At 35.8% G+C, this 21,746-nt stretch overlaps 1 protein-coding gene across 4 annotated transcripts in view; it reads left to right on the top strand.

Moving 5' to 3' along the window:
* LOC117228686 (rho guanine nucleotide exchange factor 10) overlaps window positions 1-21,746 on the top strand; it is a 143,835-nt gene that overhangs the window by 1,844 nt on the left and 120,245 nt on the right. The window contains exons 1-4 of one of the 4 annotated variants that reach the window (XM_076519522.1): window positions 7,821-8,102; window positions 15,899-16,065; window positions 17,529-17,791; window positions 21,346-21,633. In XM_076519522.1, the coding sequence (XP_076375637.1) occupies window positions 15,958-16,065; window positions 17,529-17,791; window positions 21,346-21,633 (659 nt within the window). In that variant the 5' untranslated portion in view covers window positions 7,821-8,102; window positions 15,899-15,957. Of the gene's footprint in view, window positions 1-7,820; window positions 8,103-14,991; window positions 15,011-15,898; window positions 16,066-17,528; window positions 17,792-21,345; window positions 21,634-21,746 lie in introns of those variants that run through there. The other 3 variants (XM_076519529.1, XM_076519537.1, XM_033484595.2) reach the window with 3 other exon arrangements.

The following is a 21,746-nucleotide window of genomic DNA, read 5'->3' as shown; positions in this document are numbered from 1 at the left end:
TGTAAACTGGAAATAAATAGTTTTGGTCCCCTAAGGGTTAAACGTTATATATTTAATATATATATTTAAACTAGCAAAGCGAAATTGGCGTTTAACACTAAACCTACCGCGGTCAAAATGACCGCTTTCTTATTTTGCAAAGTTCTGAGACTCTTTCGCGGAAAACGCTTGAATAAGTTATATTATTGGAGCAAGTTTTATAATAAAAACTTTAGAAATTCTAAATAAATTCGGTCTTCTCACTTTTGTGAGGCAGTACACGCCAGTTAGTATTACTGCTTGGTAGGTTTAGTGTTAAAGTATTCGAAGAAGTATACAGGAGTTGTGTGTTGGCTGACTCGGCTAACACTACAGTTTGAAGTTTTTGAGCTGTTCGAATATTCAAACTTCGTACATAAGAGAAGGTCGCTTAACGTCAATTAGTCGAATTTTGGGCTATCCAACGGCCCGATTATGGGAACACAGAATGAGTTACGGATCTGTAGTATTCTAAATCGTATCCGATGCGTATAAACAAAACGTTATTATCTCGAAACACGCATGCTTCATGCTTCGGATACTCGAGTTTACTGCCTCCAATGAATTCAGTGTGCACGCATTTCGTTTATATCATGGATATGCAAAGGAAAAGTGAACTATCGAAGTTAACCGATGAGTGAAATTCTTATTACGCGCGATATAACATTTAATTTTAGGTTTAATTTCTAGGTTAGATGGTATTTCTCGTAATAGCGATTTTCTTGAGAATTTAACCGGATAAATAAATAAAGACATTGGAATTTTGGTCGAATTAATGGAATCATTTTTATGAAAACTAATATTGGGAATATTATTTTATGTTATATTTTTTCTAGTTAAATTTATTCAATAATTTATAGGATAAAGTCATAGTCTGAATAGTAAAATTAAATAATTATTATTAAAATCAGATTTAGTCAATAAAAATCCTGTTAATATAGTGAAAGAAACGGAAATAAAATAATAAGTTAAGCTAGCTTTTTTAAAAATAATTATAGTTAAGTATAATAGAAAAAGTTATTGACGAAATTTCTAGAATTCATATAATAAATGGTCCTCTTAAAAAAAATTACCATTGAGCAAGTCGAGAGTAGAACAATAAAGCTTAGTTTTTCAAATAGAGATTTACAATTAAATAATTTCATGTATAACTAATTTATATATAATTATGCTATTTGATATGAAAATCAAAGTAAAATATTTTATTGTTAAAGCGTATAAAATTTTGAATTTTATGAAATTAAATAAAACTAATAAATATAATTCGTATGAAAGATTATTATATTTATTTTTAGAAATAAATATATTTTACATTTCGTCGAATACAAACGACGAGTATACTCGTCATAGGCGATCAGCAGGTTCACCGAACGCTGTACAGTTATCTTAGTAGTTTCGCGGTTTTTCGCTAATTCCGACTCATAATTTTTGCAACGTGTATAGAATTAATGAGAAATTTCGTGTTGATCGAATTTCTCAATCCATCGCGCGCAGTCTCGTTTCTCCTTACCGGCTTTGATTCATAATCGTCGAGTCAATAGGTATCGCGTTCCCATTTCGAAATACCATTGCCTCGTGCGATAGATCGTGAGAAAACTTGCCAGTTTGAACGTACAATGGCGACCATGTACTTAAGATCGCTCGAAAATTTCGAGAACAATCGTCGCGAGAGAGCAGAGAAGACTGATTTTCTCAAATTGCTATTTTTGGCGTGTTAAACTAAAAAGCGACACATCTTAGCTATTTTATGACGAAATGTCGCTACATCTTTACTTGAAATAAAAGATGAAGCTTGCTTAGTTCGTTATTAGTTCGTATTAACGATGAGTTAAACATAGATTTATTTATAGATATATTTATTTCTGCTCGTAGCGATTTTTGTACGTTAAAAATAATTCAGCTGTACTTACAAAATCTGTAGAATAACGATAAATATGTAATAAATGCGTATTATTATTATTATTATTACTAATATGAATTAATAAATTCGAAATAGTTGTCATATCTCGGAAGAGTTAGGTTAGATCTTATCGATGTTGTTTACTACGCTCTTGTAGCTCAATAAAATGAGCAAACAAATGCGTAGCAGTTGGTAAATATTAGCCTCGTAAAAAGCGCTTAAAACACGACAGCAGAGTATCGGCTTTCTCACGTTTTAAGCCCACGGTTGCGGAAGTCTTTAAAGATATTATGTTAATCCGCAGGACTCGAGTATTTAAACAAAATCGATGCAAGTAATCTTGTAATTCAATAGGAGAAAGTGTGTAATTTGCGGTAGGGATTATTTTGATTGACATACATAAATTATTTGTTGCAAGATATGAAACCCAACTGCGCTGATTCATCGGTCATTCATTTCCCACCAACTTTATAACTGGCCACCATTGTAAGGTATCCTTATAGGTAGACTGCTGATGCGATGACTTCTAGCAAACACGAGTGGACGAAGCACTTCTCAATTGTTGTTAATATTGCTTTCCATTTATCAAAATTATTAAGACAATTACGATTTATTAAAGTTGTTAAGACAATTACGATTTATTAAAGTTATCAAGACTATCACAATTTATTGAAGTTATTGAGACAATTACAATTTATTAAAATTCTTAAGACAGTTACAATTTATTAAAATTCCTAAGACAATTAGAATTTATTGAAATTATTACAGAAACTAAATCTAATTTTATGTAAACGATTCACAGTTAACTGAAGTTTATTAATATGTCATTTTATTTAGCGTGTCATTTAATCACTTTCGTAAATTTCAGTTTTGTTTTGATCCAATAAATAAATAAATTTGATCCAATAAATACAACGATAGAACGAGAGCAACATTTTACATTTTCAGATCAATTTAAATTGTGATAAAAATTAAAATTAAAAAACAAGAATTCAAATTGTGATAAAAATTCAAATTATAACAAGAGAATTCAAATTGTGATAAAAATTCAAATTATAACAAGAATTCAAATTATGACGAAAATTTGTATTATAACAAGAATTCAGGTTATATCAAAAATTCAAATTATGACAAAAATATTGATTCAAATAATTGCACAGAGAAAAAAATCAATTTTCAAAATCGGGAACATTCAATCTATAAGTTACAAAGTCCCGTGACAAAATAAAAAATTGCATAAAATGAAACTAAATCTATTTCGACAACACGAATCCATTGAAAATAAAACCACCCTCTCTACGTTACATACCGCGTGCCAAACCCGCATTTCCATCGGAGAATAATTCCCAAGTGGAATGGCGACCCTTGAAAACACCTGCCAAATTTGTTTCGAGTATACGATGCCACGCCAGAAGCGTGTCGAAACCAAGCGTGTATGTCACTAGCCTGACTTCCCCCATTGTCGAGGGGATCGATAAGCGAGGACAGCACACAGGAGACACAATGCGACACCATATAATCGCGTCGAGTTTTTTTTTCCGGCCGGGTCTCCCAGTTCTCGAAATAATCCAGCGAAATAATTGGCTGAATGGAGGCGAATAATTGACCGGGGAAGAGAGAGCACGTGCTTTGAATGTCGGAACCCCACCAAATTGGACACGCTTCTTCGGCTTGACTTCTCGTTGACTTTCCGCTCGAATCGGGATGAAACGAAACAGGGGAGGGGGGATGCAAAGCCGGCGTAGAAACGCGAGAGGTTTCTCGAGAGTGGATTAGAGAGGTCCTCGGAGCTTCTCCCGCACTCGTGGAACTCGCAACGCCGCACTGCGGGGCGCAAAGCACCCGAAAGCAGTAAAACATATTTTCGGATTGCAATCACGTATTTATTCTCAATTCTAACACCTCCTCGACCGCGCTAGAAACCTCAAAAATATTCATAAAATTAAAATATAATAATATTCGATTAAATAAAAATTATGAAGCAAACTTATATACCGAAGCTGCACAAACGTTTTCTCCTATTCTTCAATTATTTTAACGACTCGAAAACGACGCAATGGTATTTTTAAATTCTTCAAACGTTTTCACCGATTTGTATTTGATCTATTTATTTTACGCGTTTGTTGTAAAAAAAGTTAGTAGACGTAATTTTAGACAAATTAAATATATAATATTTAATAATAAATAAATATTTAAATTAACACGACCGCGCTAGAAACCTCGAAAAATTTGCATAAAATTAAAATATTTCGTTCGATTAAACAAAAATTATGAAGCAAACTTATATGGCAGACTTATATACCGAAGCTGCACAAACGTTTTCTTCTATTCTTCAATTATTTTAACGACTCGAAAACGACGCAATGGTATTTTCAAATTCTTCAAACGTTTTCACCGATTTGTATTTGATCTATTTATTTTACGCGTTTGTTGTAAAAAAGAGTTAGTAGACGTAATTTCAGACAAATTAAATATATAATATTTAATAATAAATAAATATTTAAATTAACACGACCGCGCTAGAAACCTCAAAAAATTTTCATAAAATTAAAATATTTCATTCGATAAAACAAAAATTATGAAGCAAACTTATATAGTATCGACTACTTCTTTAGCATTCGCACCTCTTGCAAATCTTAATAAAATTAAGCAATCATTTTTAATTTTTCATTAATCATCCATTCGGTCGTCAATCGACTGAATTTATAACGGGGAGATCTCCCCGTTCGGTTGGCTAAGTGTTAAGAACCACTGTAAAAGTTACAAAAATTCAAAAATCACAGATTCGAAACGTGCGTCACTCTTCGCAATTGTTTAACGCTTCGTATGAAGCAACTCCCATGTTTATAAACTTTTAATAATTTATTTAAAACCCTTCTCAAAGTTTGGATTTTGTTACGAATACTGTTGCATTCGTATGTGAATGAAATAATTGTTAAGAGCCGGTTAAATAATGAAAATACTGCTGTTAATATACAGCGTAACTCATTTAAATCTTTCACCTTAATTTTTCTTGTAAATTACATGTTGTATAAAAACATGTGTTTCGAAGGAAAGTTGTTTACACATCCATGTGTACAAGTGTCTCGTATTTTGTCAAGAGACTATATTGTGATAAAAAAATAAAACGAAAACAGCGAAAACAATTTTCGTTCGAAACAGTTTTTTATGCAACATATAGTTTACAATAGAAATGACAGTGGAAGAGTTAAATGTAATATAAGACACTAATTGAAACCTGTCGGTTCATGCTCTGTTATGAGCTTTTAGAATAAATTGAATTTTATTTAGAAATTTAGAATAAATAAATTGAATTTTGAACTTCAAAGCGACGTCCCTGGACCCATAATTGTCTAAAGTGGGGCTACCATATGGGATTTTGAAACGTGTTCTGCTGTGAAAATTTTTTCGAAATGCGAAACGTGAAGAATTTGATTTTGACCGCGATAAACCGTCATCCATTCCGCTGTTGTCGATGTATAAATATTCTCGGTGTCGCGTACCGGAGGAAATCAACATCATCGAGAGCCCCTGGGCCCTTCTTCTTCCTATCGTTTAGGCCAGTTTGTTGGACCTCGGCCAAAAATACGCCCGGCGTCCGTCGAAAATATGCGCGTATATTCGTGGCTCCGGACAGGACATACCGGAAACGATATTTCAGTTCGAGGAACCTTGTGTTTTCGGCCGCGGCCGGCGACAACCGCCTTTGTAGTCCGTGCCGGTGATATTGACAAGGTCCCGAGCTGCTGCGTCGCGTACACCAGTATTTTTATACGGCTATCTCAACCGTTAGATGGCTCGGTTGCCATTTCCTTAAAACTTACGTGTGTATAGTATAATCGAACGAGAAAGAAAAGACACTTGTAAAGCCTCAAGAGAAAATATTTGTTTATATGAAAGCTTGTACTTCAAATATCTATTTATTTATTAGACATTTTATACATTTATGGTGTTATTTTATATTTCTGGTATTAGCTATATTTAATAATATATATTTATGCATATATGACGGAGAGATGAGAAAATATTTGTTTTATATGAAAGCTTGTACTTCAAATATCTATTTATTTATTAAAGAAAAGACACTTGTAAAGCCTCAAGAGAAAATATTTGTTTATATGAAAGCTTGTACTTCAAATATCTATTTATTTATTAGACATTTTATACATTTATGGTATTATTTTATATTTCTGGTATTAGCTATATTTAATAATATATATTTATGCATATATGACAGAGAGATGAGAAAATATTTTTTTATATGAAAGCTTGTACTTTAAATATCTATCTATTTATTAGATATTTTATGCTTTTATGACAAAAATGTTAGTGGAATAGAGAACAATAGGGACATCAGCAAACTCTAAGAATGCTGTTCTGGTATTAGCTATATTTAATAATATATATTTATGCATATATGACAGAGAGATGAGAAAATATTTTTTTATATGAAAGCTTGTACTTTAAATATCTATTTATTTATTAGACATTTTATGGTTTTATGACAAATATGTTAGTCGAATAGGGAACGATAGGGACATCAGCAAACTCAAAGAATATTGTTCTGGTATTAGCTATATTTAATAATATACATTTATGCATGACAAAAATAACTGAAATAGTGAACTATAGGGTTATCAGAAAATTCTAAGAATGTTCTGTTTCTTTCAATTTACTAACATGATTCAGAGCATTTTTATTATATAGATAATTTTTACTTTATAGATTATATCTTGTTTTATTGATTTTATATCTTTTATAGATATTACCTAGTCCTCGATCTATACTACTTTTTGGCAAATTATTGCCTGTTCTGTGCTATGTGGTTTACTTTCGATTAGTCTGTCAACAAAGTTCCTTTTCCTTTGATTTTCCACTTGATATTTTAATTATTGAATTCAACAATTTCATGAAGTGAAAGCAACTTATTTGATCAAATAAAGATTGAGTTAGTTCTTTGTGATTCTATGTCGAGCAACACGTGACATTAACTTTTGCATTAGTTATTTATTTTGCTAATTTATAATACATTACGGTTTTGATTATCACCGGAATTGCATGGATAATGCTTAAGAACAATTGTAATAATTCTGAACTGTTCTTATCTCACTCGATATGTTGATTAATATGATTCTCACTCAATATAATAATAATAATATAATATAATAATATATAATATAATTTATATATAATATAAATGATATAATATAATAATATATATAATATAATTTGTATATAATAAAAATAATATAATATAATAATATATAATATAATTTATATATGATATAAATAATATAATATAATAATAGCCCTGTTATTTGTTCTTCGATCAGGACACTTGCTTACTGGCTACACCCAATTACGCTAAATTTTCCTCTGAACAAATACTAAATATACCGCAAATATTATTCTCCTGTGTATCAATCCATCGACAATAAATACACCTGTTTTTCTAAAAATTATGAAAAATCGATTTAGACATTTACAATTGTCTGCTGCTGTGTACAATCTTCGGGGCCAATTTTCGAATGTGTACACGGTGTTCCTGGGAAATTGTCTATAAACAAATTTTGAGTCATCGGTGAGCCATAAACATCTCCGCGCGGGGATTCCGTTTAAATAGCTCTATTCCCCGAGTTTCCCTCGACGAGAGTCGCCCCGCTCGTGTAAACACCGGGTGTAAACGATCGGCAGCTGGAACAGCCGCGGAATATTGAATGAAATTGTTGATACTCGGGGCGGCACTTCGATATCATGGATCCTCCGGGTGCCGGGTGAACGGAAAACCGGCGCAAGGCGTTATCGGAAATATTTACAAATTCGGATCCGATCGTTGGAACAGTCGAGAGAGCAGTTGAACGGGTTTCCCGCGGGAACGAAACGTGTGGTGTTGGCCTATTCGTGAGACGTCGGCGGGCCGTCGCGTCGCTACGAAAGTCGCGAAACGAGGTTCCGGGCTACGTAATTCCAGCAAATTGTTCATCAAGCCGAACGACGCGAGACGGGAAACGGCGAATTCCTCCGAGAAATTCTATTAGCCGCCTCGAAATTGAGTAACGTACTTTGTGACGTCACTTTTTCCAACGTTGCGGTAAAAGTTAGCGAAAATGGCTGAACGTCCGACCCACTAGGCGGCCAAGCTGGTGAAAACTTGGGGCGAGAGAGAAATGGTGCTGCGAGAATGGTAAAATGACCAAATGATGTGATTATTTAACCTTCTGAATTTTTTGTACCGTTAACGTTCAATTTACGCGATGGTTAATCGCGTAATAATTGCGAATATTAACCCTTTGCACTCGAGTGGTGACTCAGAGACACAGACAGAGTTTTAAGATAATTTTTATATTAAAATTAAATTAATTAAATTAAATTTTATATTAAAATTGTTAAGAGTGTAACTGTTGCGCGAGTCCTAAAAGTCAATTTTATATCCATAAAATGCGTTTATCGTATAAAATAAAAATACTACAAGTTAGAAGAATGATTTTATATTTACAGTTAAAATAGCTTCGAGTGCAAAGGGTTAATCGTTTAATTTAACTTTATAATAACATAACTTTATATTTCACAATTCATTATATTAATTTAAACGTTCATAAAATTAAACGATCCTTTGTTCGCACGAACAAGCGTTACTTAAAGCTTCTGCTATTTAATGTTCGCGGTAAACGAAGAACTGAAATGGTTAATTAAACGAAATGGCGTTATATTCCATTAAACGTTTATATTATTAACTTTATAATAACATAACATAACTTTATATTTCACAATTCATTATATTAATTTAAACATTCATAAAATTAAACGATCCTTTGTTCGCACGAACAAGCGTTACTTAAAGCTTCTGCTATTTAATGTTCGCGGTAAACGAAGAACTGAAATGGTTAATTAAACGAAATGGCGTTATATTCCATTAAACGTTTATATTATTAACTTTATAATAACATAACATAACTTTATATTTCACAATTCATTATATTAATTTAAACGTTCATAAAATTAAACGATCCTTTGTTCGCACGAACAAGCGTAACTTAAAGCTTCTACTATTTAATGTTCGCGGTAAACGAAGAACTGAAATGGTTAATTAAACGAAATCGCGTCATATTCTATTAAACGTTTATATTATTAACTTTATAATAACATAATACAACTTTATATTTCACAATTCATTATATTAATTTAAACGTTCATAAAATTAAACGATCCTTTGTTCGCACGAACAAGCGTAACTTAAAGCTTCTACTGTTTAATATGTTCACTGTAAACGAAGAACTGAAATGGTTAATTAAACGAAATCGCGTCATATTCTATTAAACGTTTATGTTATTAACGTTTTGCGTTACTCTATGGAAACTCGATACGCGCCGCGAATACAGCGAATTTTCCACGGTCTAATTAAAAGCGAAGGATGCGGCAGTAAACTGTGACAAAGGATGCCCGATGGATTCGAATTTTTAAGAAGGGAAACAATATTATTCAGCGTGAGCTCGCGCAGATTAGATTATATTATATCGCGACGTTCGTCGGTTCATGGTTCGTTACGCGCTCAGTCGGCCATGTTAATCTTTTTAAGGACTAGCTTTCAACGAGAGCGCTCGCTTGACCGTCTGAACCGTTTCTCCCCACCCCTCTCCGCCCGCGTCCCTCGACCCTCCTTGTATGTACCTACGCGTATTGCTTTTATTACTTTTGAATTGCAATTACTGCGCATGGGAACATAGAGGGAGGGGGTGGAGGGAATAGCAATGGAAGGTAAAGAGTTTTATTACGGGTGGTCGTATCAGTGTAACGTGGGATGTATTGTTTAGAGAATACTTGTTGAAACAATCACACTTGTTATTCTATCAGCGGGACCATGAACATCGAGCCTTTCGTTTCAGGTTTAATCTTGACATTGAATAACACGGTGATATAATTATTGCAGTCGTTTTGGAATAATATTACAATACTAATATTATAATAATGCAATATAATGATTACGTTCTGATAGTTAGATTTTGATATTATAATGGTTATGTTATAATAATTACATTATATGTGATAATACAATTGATTTATTATTACATATTATTTATTATACATATTATACATTATTTATACATTATATATACATTTATTTATTTGTTACATATTATTACACACACTATGCAATTATGTGTAATTACTTGTGTTACACATGTATAATAATTGTTGGATATAAAGTGGCATAGGGAGATTTATGAAAAATATTTGTTGCTATTGTTTATTTATTACATATTATTACACACACTATGCAATTATGTGTAATTACTTATGTTACACATGTATTGTTGGATATAAAGTGGCATAGGGAGATCTATGAAAAATATTTGTTGCTATTATTGCAGTGATAGTTGTAATATAGTTAATAGTTAATATTAGCATTGTCTCTGTTACATTGTAGTATTTTTAGTATACATTTAGTATATACAAAATTATTTTCATAATTAGCTTTTTATGTGACTTGTAACTAGTCTGTGGATCTGTGTAATTGCGCGAATACAATATTTGTGTTCGATTGCAATTAATCTTTGCAATATTTGTGTAGGCTGCGAGTCGCATGCATTCCTGACAAAAATTGAATTACTACAATTTCACCTGACTTCTGTTTCTTGGAATCGACTTAAACACTTTTCATTTTGCACATAAATTTACGGGCTGGTAATAATATTCTTCGAACCGTCGCTCTCCTCTTCCCGCGGCAACAATTTTTTCACTCTACCGCAAAAAAAAGTGTTACGACCTGCTATACTTGCTCGGACCACCCTGTAGATCCTGCGAGCAAATGCCGCGCCGCGGTTGCCAAAACAGTCGTCGCGCCGGCCCTCGAATCGGTTCCAGGAAAGGTCTAATTTACGACACCCTCAAACTGTCTATCGTTTTCCCTTCCTGTGTACCTTCCTGGTGACGAAAGCTGGTCGATCGTCGAGGAACTCTTCCTTTTACTTTGTTCTTTTCTTTTTTATTAAAAAGAAGAGAAAAATATCCGACCGTTCGCATTACGTTACGCACGATCAGATAAGATCCACGTGTTCCGAGGATGTTGCACAATTTTGAAATTCCAATCACCGCTGTCGAGATTCCTTCCGTTATCTAATGTTACATCGAACAGTTTGTCCATTATATGAGATCGAGTCCGCGTATTATAAAGTAACGAAAGGAATCCATCAGAACGAAACAACGCCAGAAGCATTAACCCCTTGACGTATCATTTTCTTCGAAGTTACTGCAATTCGGAAATTTTTCGAATTCACGCGTTAACGGAATTCAGATTTTCGTGAAACAGTTCTACTTATTATTAGACTGTTGTGTATTTATACAGAATTGTAGAAAGATTAAAAGAATAGAAAAGCGTTGCAATATTACTTTCGTTCTACCGAAATAATTAAAAACAGAGTGGATCCTGTTGTTTGTAACACATACAGAAAATTTGTGTTTTTCACAAAGATCCATAGTCTATTTATCACAGTGAAAGTACAACAAATGTGTGTCCGAGCACAGCAAATTCTAAATATTGACTCGGATTTCAACACAACTCGGATTTCTTCTCCGGATTTTCACAAAACAATTATTTACCGATTCTCGATACAATTAAGAATTGCAGCAACGAATAAACTAGAGCAGAACATCTCGAATAACGCTCTCGGTACAACGGAGCCCTGATTGTTGCCATCGCCGTGTCGGAATTAGCTGTTAACCCTTAGCGTTCCGAAAGCTCCGCTACGGAGACATTTGTCATTTGTTCCGTAACACCGAAGGCTCCACTGCGGAGCCAAATGTTTTTAGCATACGTTATCGTCGGCGTTAGCAATTGTTATCTATCGTTAAAACGTGCTAAATCTGTACCATTACGATTAAACCATTTTTTGACCTCTTCTATGGTTAGCAACATGGAGAAAAATAAATGTTACGATGAGAATTTAGAGCCGAGCGATAACGAAGACGTATTTGATTTTGAAGAGTTGAAAGACATTGTGGAAGACAATGTTGGTTATGATTCCGACACTTCGAGTGGTAGCAGCGAAATTATACTACCGAAGAGACGAAGAATGAGAATTATTGAAAGCGAAAGCGAAGATTTGTTACAAGACTTATACGAACGGCGCGACGTTAGGGAAGAATTACATATTCCAGATAGAATACCTTTTAGCGTATTGCCACAGGTCGTTGGACCACGAGTTCCTACAAACATCGAACAGCCGATACGATATTTTAAATTATTTTTCACGGACGAATCGGTAAATGAAATTATAAAGGAAACCAACGATTACGCAGAAAATGTTCTAAACTCGAAAGAAATATCTAGTAACTCTATTTGGCAAAGCGAATACTGCGACACTCGTCCAAGTAAACCCAGAATGCACATGGGAGATTGTTACCAAAGATATCGCACCATGGTGAATTACAAAATTTAAAATTTATCTTTTATTTACAATAGAAAATGTATATTTGTAAAATAAATAAAATCAAATGTATTCACAAGGACGTGTAATCTTTTCCGCTCGAAATAAGATTTCCTAAGGAGCGCTAAGGGTTAAACGACAGAATAACATGTATGCTCGATAAGTTATTAATAGATATTTTCATACCGAGTCGGATTCGTGAAAATACGGCAAGGGGTTTACTTCTCCTAAAACGTAAACGTTTCGTTATAGACGAGTAAAACCGAGACTCGCATCGGTTGCTAAAACTCGTAGTCTCAAGTTCGCACATCTCGGGATCACCAGTTTTCCATGTTACATGCAACACGCAACATGATTGCGCGCGCGCGAGCGCTCGTAATCGTTCCCCGATGTCGGTAATTTCGATCGGCGTGCTCGATCAAAAAAGAATTATGGCTCCGGTCGAATCACTTTAGCCGGTAATTGACTGCATTAACGTTACGTGGGCAGGTGAAGATAGACACCGATCGTTTATCATGCGAAGGAACCCTGGTCTGGCTTGTCTCTGCCGGCTGCATTCCCATGTGCCTCCCACACAGAGCGAACTTGGAGCTCGTTTCCGCGGTTATAGCCACGGTTACGATTCGCGATCATTCTACATTTTTCTTTTCTTTTTTTTTCTCTCTCTTTCTCTCTCTCTCTCTCTCTCTCTCTCTCTCTCTCTCGAGACTTCGGGTCGATATCGTCACCCACGGCACCCGTCTGCTGCGTTTACTTGATTGATCTGTCTTCGCTCTTGTTGTCCTTAATCTGAAGAATTGGGTCGCACGTTGTTGACGGCCGATGCCACGTACACGTGATCTTATGCAATCGTTTCCCCCCGTTTTTTAAACTAACGATGCAGCCACCGGGCAGAAACAAAATATAAGATATATTATCAAATATGAATTAAATTACAGAATATGGAATAAACTAGGAAATATAAAATGTGTTACAAAATATAAGATGAACTAGAAAATATAAAATAAACTAGAAAATATAAAATAAACTAGACAATATAAGATAAACTAGAAAATATAAAATGAATTATAGAATATAAAATAAAAACTAGGAAATATAAGATAAACCAGAAAATATAAAATGAATTATAGAATATCAAATAAACTAGAAAATATAAAATGAATTACAAAATATAAAATAAACTAGAAAATATAAAATGAATTATAAAATATAAAATTAACTAGAAAATATAAAATGAATTATAAAATATAAAATTGAGACTGGAAAATATAAAATAAACTAGAAAATATAAAATGAATATATAAAATAAACAGTATAAATAAACCAGAAAATAATAATTAATCCTAAACTGTATCGCAGCGACTTGGAAGTGAACAGTGACGTATCCGGAACGCACAGGCAGCATCGTAAGATTTCGCAGCGCGCAACTTTCGCGACGGGAGTCAGCTGATCCGTGGTGGTGCATCACGGTCTCCGTCGATAAACAGATTAATTTCCATTGTTATTGCAACGCACGGGGGAACACCGATAAATGCGGGCGTCGCGAATAACACGACATTTATCTTGTTAGCCGGATCTCGCACACCCGGCGCAGATTATACACGTCGTTGGGCGCGTATACGGCGTTCGCGAATTACACACCGCGTTTTGAATCTCAATCGTCGGCGGATCGGGTCTCGCCACCTGCGATCTTTTTCCCCTCGGATTCTCCCCGAGCACGCCCGACGATCGTATCTCTCACACCGTCACGCATGCAACACCGTCTTCGATCTTGTTCCTTTTTTTTCCACGTAATGGGACCCCGTGGAAAATTACGTTTTCAAAATTCCCTGGGTAAACAAAAAATGTCTTGGTCAGCGACGATTTATTTCTGCTCGAAATTAGACGGGAATTATTTATTGTCGGAGAATGGACGCGGTTTTTAATCTAAGGCGATTTATAACATTTTCAAGAAAATATAATTTATTTCCTCGAAATAAATGCTGATTTTTACATATCGCGGATTTTATTATAAAGTTAATTCTCAATGATTTCTATACATATAAATTTTCCTGTAATTTCATCTCCGTTCAAATCTATTTACTGAATTTTCTATGAAAAAAATGCATTTATCAGGGTCTTCACTATTTATTTATTCATTGATTGATTGATTTATTTATTTATTTATTTATTTATTTATTTATTCTGTTTCACAAAAAATCGCTTGACAATAACAAGCAATTATTTTCTTAATTCCGTTCGACTGCAGCGGCTTAGTTGCGACTGGGTCCCAATTATAATCAGTGTTGCGACGGTATCACCGAAGGTCGAACGTCCCTGGCCATCCCTTGAGCAATTAAGCGATACCTTCGACAGTAAAACTGCACCCAAACGAAAATACCCTTCGACCCGACGAACGGACAACACGACTCATAAATTCCATATTTCCCAAAACGGAAAATTTACAACCCGAACTTTCGAACAGTTTCCCACTCCTCAAGTTACTTCCGACACACCCATCTCCAATCAAAAACGCTTCATTTCCTCCACCAAAACCCACCATACACCAATCAACAGAACGGCTAGAACCACCAGAACTGTTAGAACGGTCAGAACTCTAAGAACTCTAAGAACTCTAAGAACGCATCGCTAAAACCATAGCTGTAATATTATTAAAGTGTACGTAAAGGTAAGCAGCGACTTCGTTAAACTTAATTCCTTTTGGAAACATCGCGCACATACAATCAGATTCCCTGCTATTTTCTATCGGTTCATTGAAATCGATATCCCCTTGGACAGATTGTGCGGTCGCTTTTGGCCGGAGATATGTACATAAAGTCTCGTCTTACTTGGCCCGACTCTTTTATTTGCGGCAAGTGATAAATTCTTAAGCGGGGACAAACCGCTCGGGCGTGAGAGCCTAATGATACCTTTCCTGTTAAAAATCGTGTAGATCGCGCGCGGCGATCAAAGCGCGACACGCCTGGTTACGCGCGTCGGTGAGATTCTTTGAAAGGGAAGATCGGCTTTGACCTCGATCGCCGTGTTTTCCACAGAATTATGGCATTGTGAGTTCATAAAATACTGTCCCGTCAGTGTTTCTCCGGTTCTGTTGGCCAATCGCTGCAAACGAGATTTATTTTCGGAAAACCGCATCATCTTGGCTTTTGAGATGGATCCTTCATCAAAATTTTTGCATTTATAGATACTTTTATGGGTATATTATAGTAAATGTTGTATCACATATTATATTGAATATTATGCTAAATATTATATTAAACATTATATTAAATATTATATATTATATTAAATATTATATCAAATATCATATTAGATATTATATCAAATATTATATTAAATACTACAACTATATTAAATATTATATTAAATATTACAACTATATGAAATATTATATTAAACGCGATTATCAATGATAATCGTGAAATAATTCAAGCGAAAATAGGTTTAACAGGAAAAGTAGCGTTAATCGATAAGGAATATTAAAAGGATGGGTTGGAATTTATAAAATTGACGCAGTAGTTAAAGCGAATAACGAACGTTTACGATTTTTTTCCAGGATGCTGGAGGAACAATGAGAAAGAAGTGCATCATTGACTAGAAAAAGAACAATGCATCATGGCCTCGTCTCTGGGAGGACCAGGAATGGCGTCGGGTGTCACGACACCGCGAAGAGTCAACCTGGAGTTTCCACCACCTCCACCATATCCACCTCCTCACAGTCAGGTACAAAGTACTTCATTAATTATCGATTTCTTAGAGCGAGTTGATAATTAATAAATTAAAGTCTCCAATTAATAAACTGAAGTCTCCAGTTATATAATAAGCTATAAAGTTTCCAGTTAATAAGTTATAAAGTCTCCAATTAATAGGCTAAATTCTCCAATTAATAAGCTAAAGTCTTCTGTTAATAATTTAGAGTCTCCAATTAATAAGCTAAAGTCTTCTGTTAATAATTTAGAGTCTCCAATTAATAAGCCAAAATCCTCCAATTAATGTACTAAAGTTTCCAATTAATAAGCTATAAAGCCTCCAATTAATAAGCTAGAGTCTCCGGTTAATAAGCTACAATCTTTGATTAATAAGTTTGAGTCTCCAATTAATAAACTAAAGTCCTCCAATTAATGTACTAAAGTTTCCAATTAATAAGTTATAAAGCCTCCAATTAGTAAGCTAGAATCTCCGGTTAATAAGCTAAAATCTCCGGTTAATAAGCTGGAGGCTCTGGTTAATAATTTAGAGTCTCCAATTAACCCTTTCGCTCCGAACGACGGATATATCCGTCATCCATATGAACACTCGCGGAGCCGAACGCCGGATATATCCGACATCCACATGATCGCCCTCTGGGGACGAACGCCGGATATATCCGACATGCTGGTATTGCGTGAATCTTTTGACGAAACAAACAAACGACAGTCCAAAATAAACGACACACCATTCAAGTTATATTTGTTCTACCTGCATTCCCCATTATTATTGTGTTACATGTCATAAAGGGATAGAAAATCGAAAGTACTAACTTTAGGACTAATTATTATGTATTATGTTTTGTATTATGAATATTATGTTTTATTTTATTACTGTATATTATATATTATTTCTTCACTTTTTCCATTGTTAATGAAACTTTTTTTACCTATTAAATAACTTTATACCTTATGCAGAAATTATAACTATATTGTTTTAAAGAAAAATCCCTTTTCTTCCCAAATACACTATCCACGCGCAATGTGCACAATTTCGGCGGGTGGTTCCGTTCAGGAGGGGCGCTACGGCGGACTGAACCGCCGTAGCGAAAGGGTTAATAAACTAAAGTCCTCCAATTAATGAACTAAAGTTTCCAATTAATAAGCTATAAAGCCTCCAATTAGTAAGCTAGAGTCTCTGGTTAATAAGCTAAAATCTCCGGTTAATAAGCTGGAGGCTCTGGTTAATAAGTTCGAGTCTCCAATTAATAAACTGAAGTCCTCCAATTAATGAACTAAAGTTTCCAGTTAATAAGCTGTATAAAGCCTCCAATTAATAAGCTAAAGTCTCCGATTATAATCTTATTATATCTTATTATATTTTAATCCGATTATAACTTATTATAATAAGTTAGAGTCTCCAAATACATAATAATGTTACAAAGTAATAATCTCTATATATTATAATTTGTTAATTTCAATAATTTTGAATCTTTTCAGATGCCCTGCGCGGCTCTGGTGGATCCTACAGTCGCTTCGACTATGACGAGCTCTTCTCACCAGCATCCCCTTCAGGATTATTCGTACGCTTACTACAACCCTGGGCCAAGCAGGCTGCATGGAACATGTCCGGCGGAAGTGGGCCTGAGCCGTATCCAGCCTCAACAACAACAACCCTTATGTCCGGAAACGTTCAAAAGGCACACCTACATGACCCGCTACGGGACGGAAGAGAATATCTACGAGGAGATCTCGGAGATCAAGTAAGAAATACTGAAAACTCGCGATATCTTGCGCTGGACGATTTCAATATTAAATACTCTTATCTAAATATATATACATATACAGAGTGTTCGGTAAATACTTTAACAGCCGAAAATGGAGGGTACCTGAGATCATTTGGAGTAACTTTTTCCTTAGCGAAAATGCAATCCGCGGTTTCGTTTACGAGTAATTAGCGAAAAACATTAACCAATGAGAGGCGAGCTCGCCTAGCGCTAGACGGGCGAGCCGACCAGCGGACTAAGCCTAATTCCGTTCATTGGCTCGGACGCCTCGCGCCATCTGATCTCGCCTCCGATTGGTCACTATTTTTCGTTAATAACTCGTAAGCGAAGCCACGGATTGTATTTTCGCTAAGGAAAAAGTTACTCCAAATGGTCTCAGGTACCCCTCATTTTCTGCTGTTAAAGTAATTATGGAACACCCAGTATATAAATGTAAATACTTTTATGCAATAAGTACATACTCTTAGAACACCAGAACGTTTTCAGAATTAAACGCAAGCGATTTCAAGTGTTCTTAGATGTTGGATTGACCAGTTCACTAGGCGAAATGAGTACATCGATGCTTGCAAAAAATTACAATTTGGTTGTAATGGAAAAATTAAATCTGGACGAAGAAATTATGTTCTCGTAGCTTCTTTCTTTTATCTGAGCTATTTATCTCGGGAAAGTTTCATCAAAATCGGTTGTCTTTCGTGCTTATCGCATTGAATAATATCTGCACGATAAAAGTTTAAACAAAATCAGGGTTTAGACAAAAAGAACGAATACATATTGATGATGTTATTATATTTAGTTATTTAATTCTTTTAATATCTATATTTAGTTATTATGTTTAGAAGACGTTTTCGTGAGAACTAACAGTTTTCTTAAACAATATATATCATAGTTGCTGTTTCAAAGTCACGTTTCAGTCGAAAATCATGAAATAAATTTTTCAAAATAATGTTCCCAAAAGAAAGATACCGTTTCCTTAAATAGCAGATATCGCAGTTGTTCGTTTAAAGTTCCATTACGATCTAAAATCATGAAATAAATTGTTCACAATAATGTTTAAAAAAAAAAAGAAAACAGTTTCCTCAAGCAGCAAGGTTTAACGTAAACAAGAATAAACATTTCCTCAGAAAACGAAATTCCATCCGGAAGCTTTTATATTTTCGAGCAACGAGCGACTTTTATAAGAAAAAAAAGGAAAAAAACAAAAGAAACGCCCGAAACCGAGTTCTACAGACACCCTGTAGAAGCCGGGAGGACCGTACCCCCATGGGAGCGGGTCCCTAACCGGAAGACGGTGTTAGTTTCCAAGGGAGAGAGACCCGCGGGCTTCTTACGGTCGATAGCGAGCAGAATTACGGTTTCATTCGGTCTAAACGGTTGATGAATACGCGCGGTTCATTCGCCCGACGCGAACTGAACTTCACCGACGCGAGTGAATGCGGTTTTAAGTGGACAACAAGCGCGTCCCCGGCCACTTGGCCCGATTCGACGCGTCCCGGGCCCGGCCACCGGATGCCCGGAGACGGTGATTAAGTCGCGAACAATAAGAAAACAACAGTCGGTGGATTGTCCGCGGCGCATTCGCGGCCGAGACCTAAGTCATTCATCGGGACAAGATAAATACCCATTCAAATTGACTCCGATTCACTGGTAAATTATTATGCGACGCTTTTCTTAAGACCGACAGGGGCAGAGAGAAAGAGAGAGAGAGAGAGAGAGAGAGAGAGAGAGAGAGAGAGAGAGAGAAAGAGAGAGAGAGAGATAGGGGGGCGGAGAGGGAGACGGTCTTTTTGCTTCTATCGATGCCGGACCTCGTGAATAGAAAGGTGCATCCCCTTGATCGCGCCGGCTATTTCAATCGGTATTTAAAATGATTGAAGATGAGTTATCCGAGGTTGCTACTTCAATACACTTGCCGTTGCTTTCGTGTTACTCGTGCTATACAGCCAATTAATAAGTTATTAGCTATTGTTGCAGTCGCAGGTAGAAATGTTAACCCGGCGGGGTTGGTAACAATATATGGATATACAGTAATGTCTCTCTAATTGACGCTCAGATTGTCCACAAAAGTGGACAATTTTGGAAGAGAAGATACGATTGTTCGAGCCTTGTTGCTCGTTCTTTATTGGTCATCGATTGTCAACAACTATAAAAACGAGTCGCAAGGTTCTAATAATCGTATCTCCTCTTCCCAAATTGTCCATTTCTGTACACAACCTGAGCGTCAGTAAGGAAGACATTACTGTATATCTGGACTGAAAGTAACTTTCACATTTTTAGCGATGCTTAAACGAAAACTTCACGAGACATCATATTTATATATTTCTATATTAGAAATAATAGAAAATAGAAATTTACAAATTTTACAAAATGTTACAAATTTTGTTTTAAACGCCAGTAGAAATGTTGAAGTTGTTGCACCGCTATTCTGAAAATGAAATTGACATTTTAACAATAATTTCTCTTGAATAAATCATGAACGGGGCTTGAATTGATCTGTAATTACACTGTGAACTCTTAAAAATATAAACGATACAGTAAACTTTGTACACCTTTGCAATTATTTCTCTTCAAGTTAACTTCAAGTCAACTTTTACATTTTGACACTTTAATTCCACCATAAAAGTTCAGTTTTAACAGTTGCTTTGTATCTGATCGATACGAATATTCGTAGGCGAGTCTACAGCACGGAAATGGTTTGCGAAGTTCAAAAATGACGATTTTGACGTCGACGACACGCCCCGCAGCGGAAGACCTTCCGAATTCGAATTTAACCCAGGCTCCCAATTTTTCGGCAAATCCCATTGAATGAAGATAATTGAGAATCGTTTTATGATCGCAGTTCATTCTTTCGGCCAATTCACGACTTGTTCGGTGACCGTTCTCCTACAAACGTGCTTTGAGACGCTCTTCGTCGAATTCGGAAGGTCTTCCGCCGCGGGGCGTGTCGTCGACGTCAAAATCATCATTTTTGAACTTCGCAAACCATTTTCGTGCTGTAGACTCGCCTGTGACACCTTCTCCGTATATGTTGCAAATGTCTCGGGCTGCTTCAGCAGCTTTTTCGCCTCGATGAAAAGCGAAGAAGAGAGAAGGTGTCGAAAATGTTGCTTTTTACCTCCTGGATATTCCATTTCTAAGCCTCGAAAGTAATAAAAAATTAAATTACTCGAAAAGACGACTAGCACAGTTTTATAGAACAGAAAGAGCTCTATCGAACAGCGAAAAATCGTTGTAAAATAAAAGAAAATATAAAAACGTTACGAACTTATTCCCCAACCCAATAGTTTCGAAATGTCAACAACTATAAGAACGAGCTGCAGGGTTCGAACAATCGTATTTCCTCTTCCTGAATTTTCCATTTTTATGGACGAGCGTCAGTTAGGGAGACATTTACTGTACATTCAAGCCCTTGTCTGTGTCCGTATCACCTGCGCAGCCAGAATCAAGTGACACGGAGGCTTCCCATGAAGCGAACACGTTCACCGATGAAATATGTATAATTGGTCCGTCTATTAATCGGCTCGATTCATTAGCAGACAATGTCACCGAGCGTTACACGGCTCGCGGAGGTCCCTGGTGGCGGAGGAGGTTCGACGAGTCCAGTCACGGCATCGCCGAGTGCTCGGGGAATTGAACCTGAGCGTGGAGGCGATGCTGATGCCAACCGTGGTCGATAACAACGACGAAGACGAGCCCCAGGATCAACGGGAAGCGTCCACCGAGGAGCTGTTATCTTCGGTCAGTCCCACCGACGACCTCCTTTCGCCTGTTGGCTGTGACATGGACAGTGGCTTCAGTGGAAGCTCCAGTGCAAGTTACAGGTCGAGAAAAGAACAGTAACTCCAGCTTTCATTTTAACGACACCACTTCTGGCAACAAGTATTTGTCCGAGCTAAACCAGTCCTTTCGTTCTTCTAAAGTTCGAAACAAATGG

The sequence above is a fragment of the Megalopta genalis genome, chromosome 1, assembly GCF_051020955.1.
Source record: "Megalopta genalis isolate 19385.01 chromosome 1, iyMegGena1_principal, whole genome shotgun sequence".
Classification (NCBI taxonomy): domain Eukaryota; kingdom Metazoa; phylum Arthropoda; class Insecta; order Hymenoptera; family Halictidae; genus Megalopta; species Megalopta genalis.
Note: the sequence above shows the minus strand (reverse complement) of the source record. Positions and strands in the feature narration are given on the sequence as shown.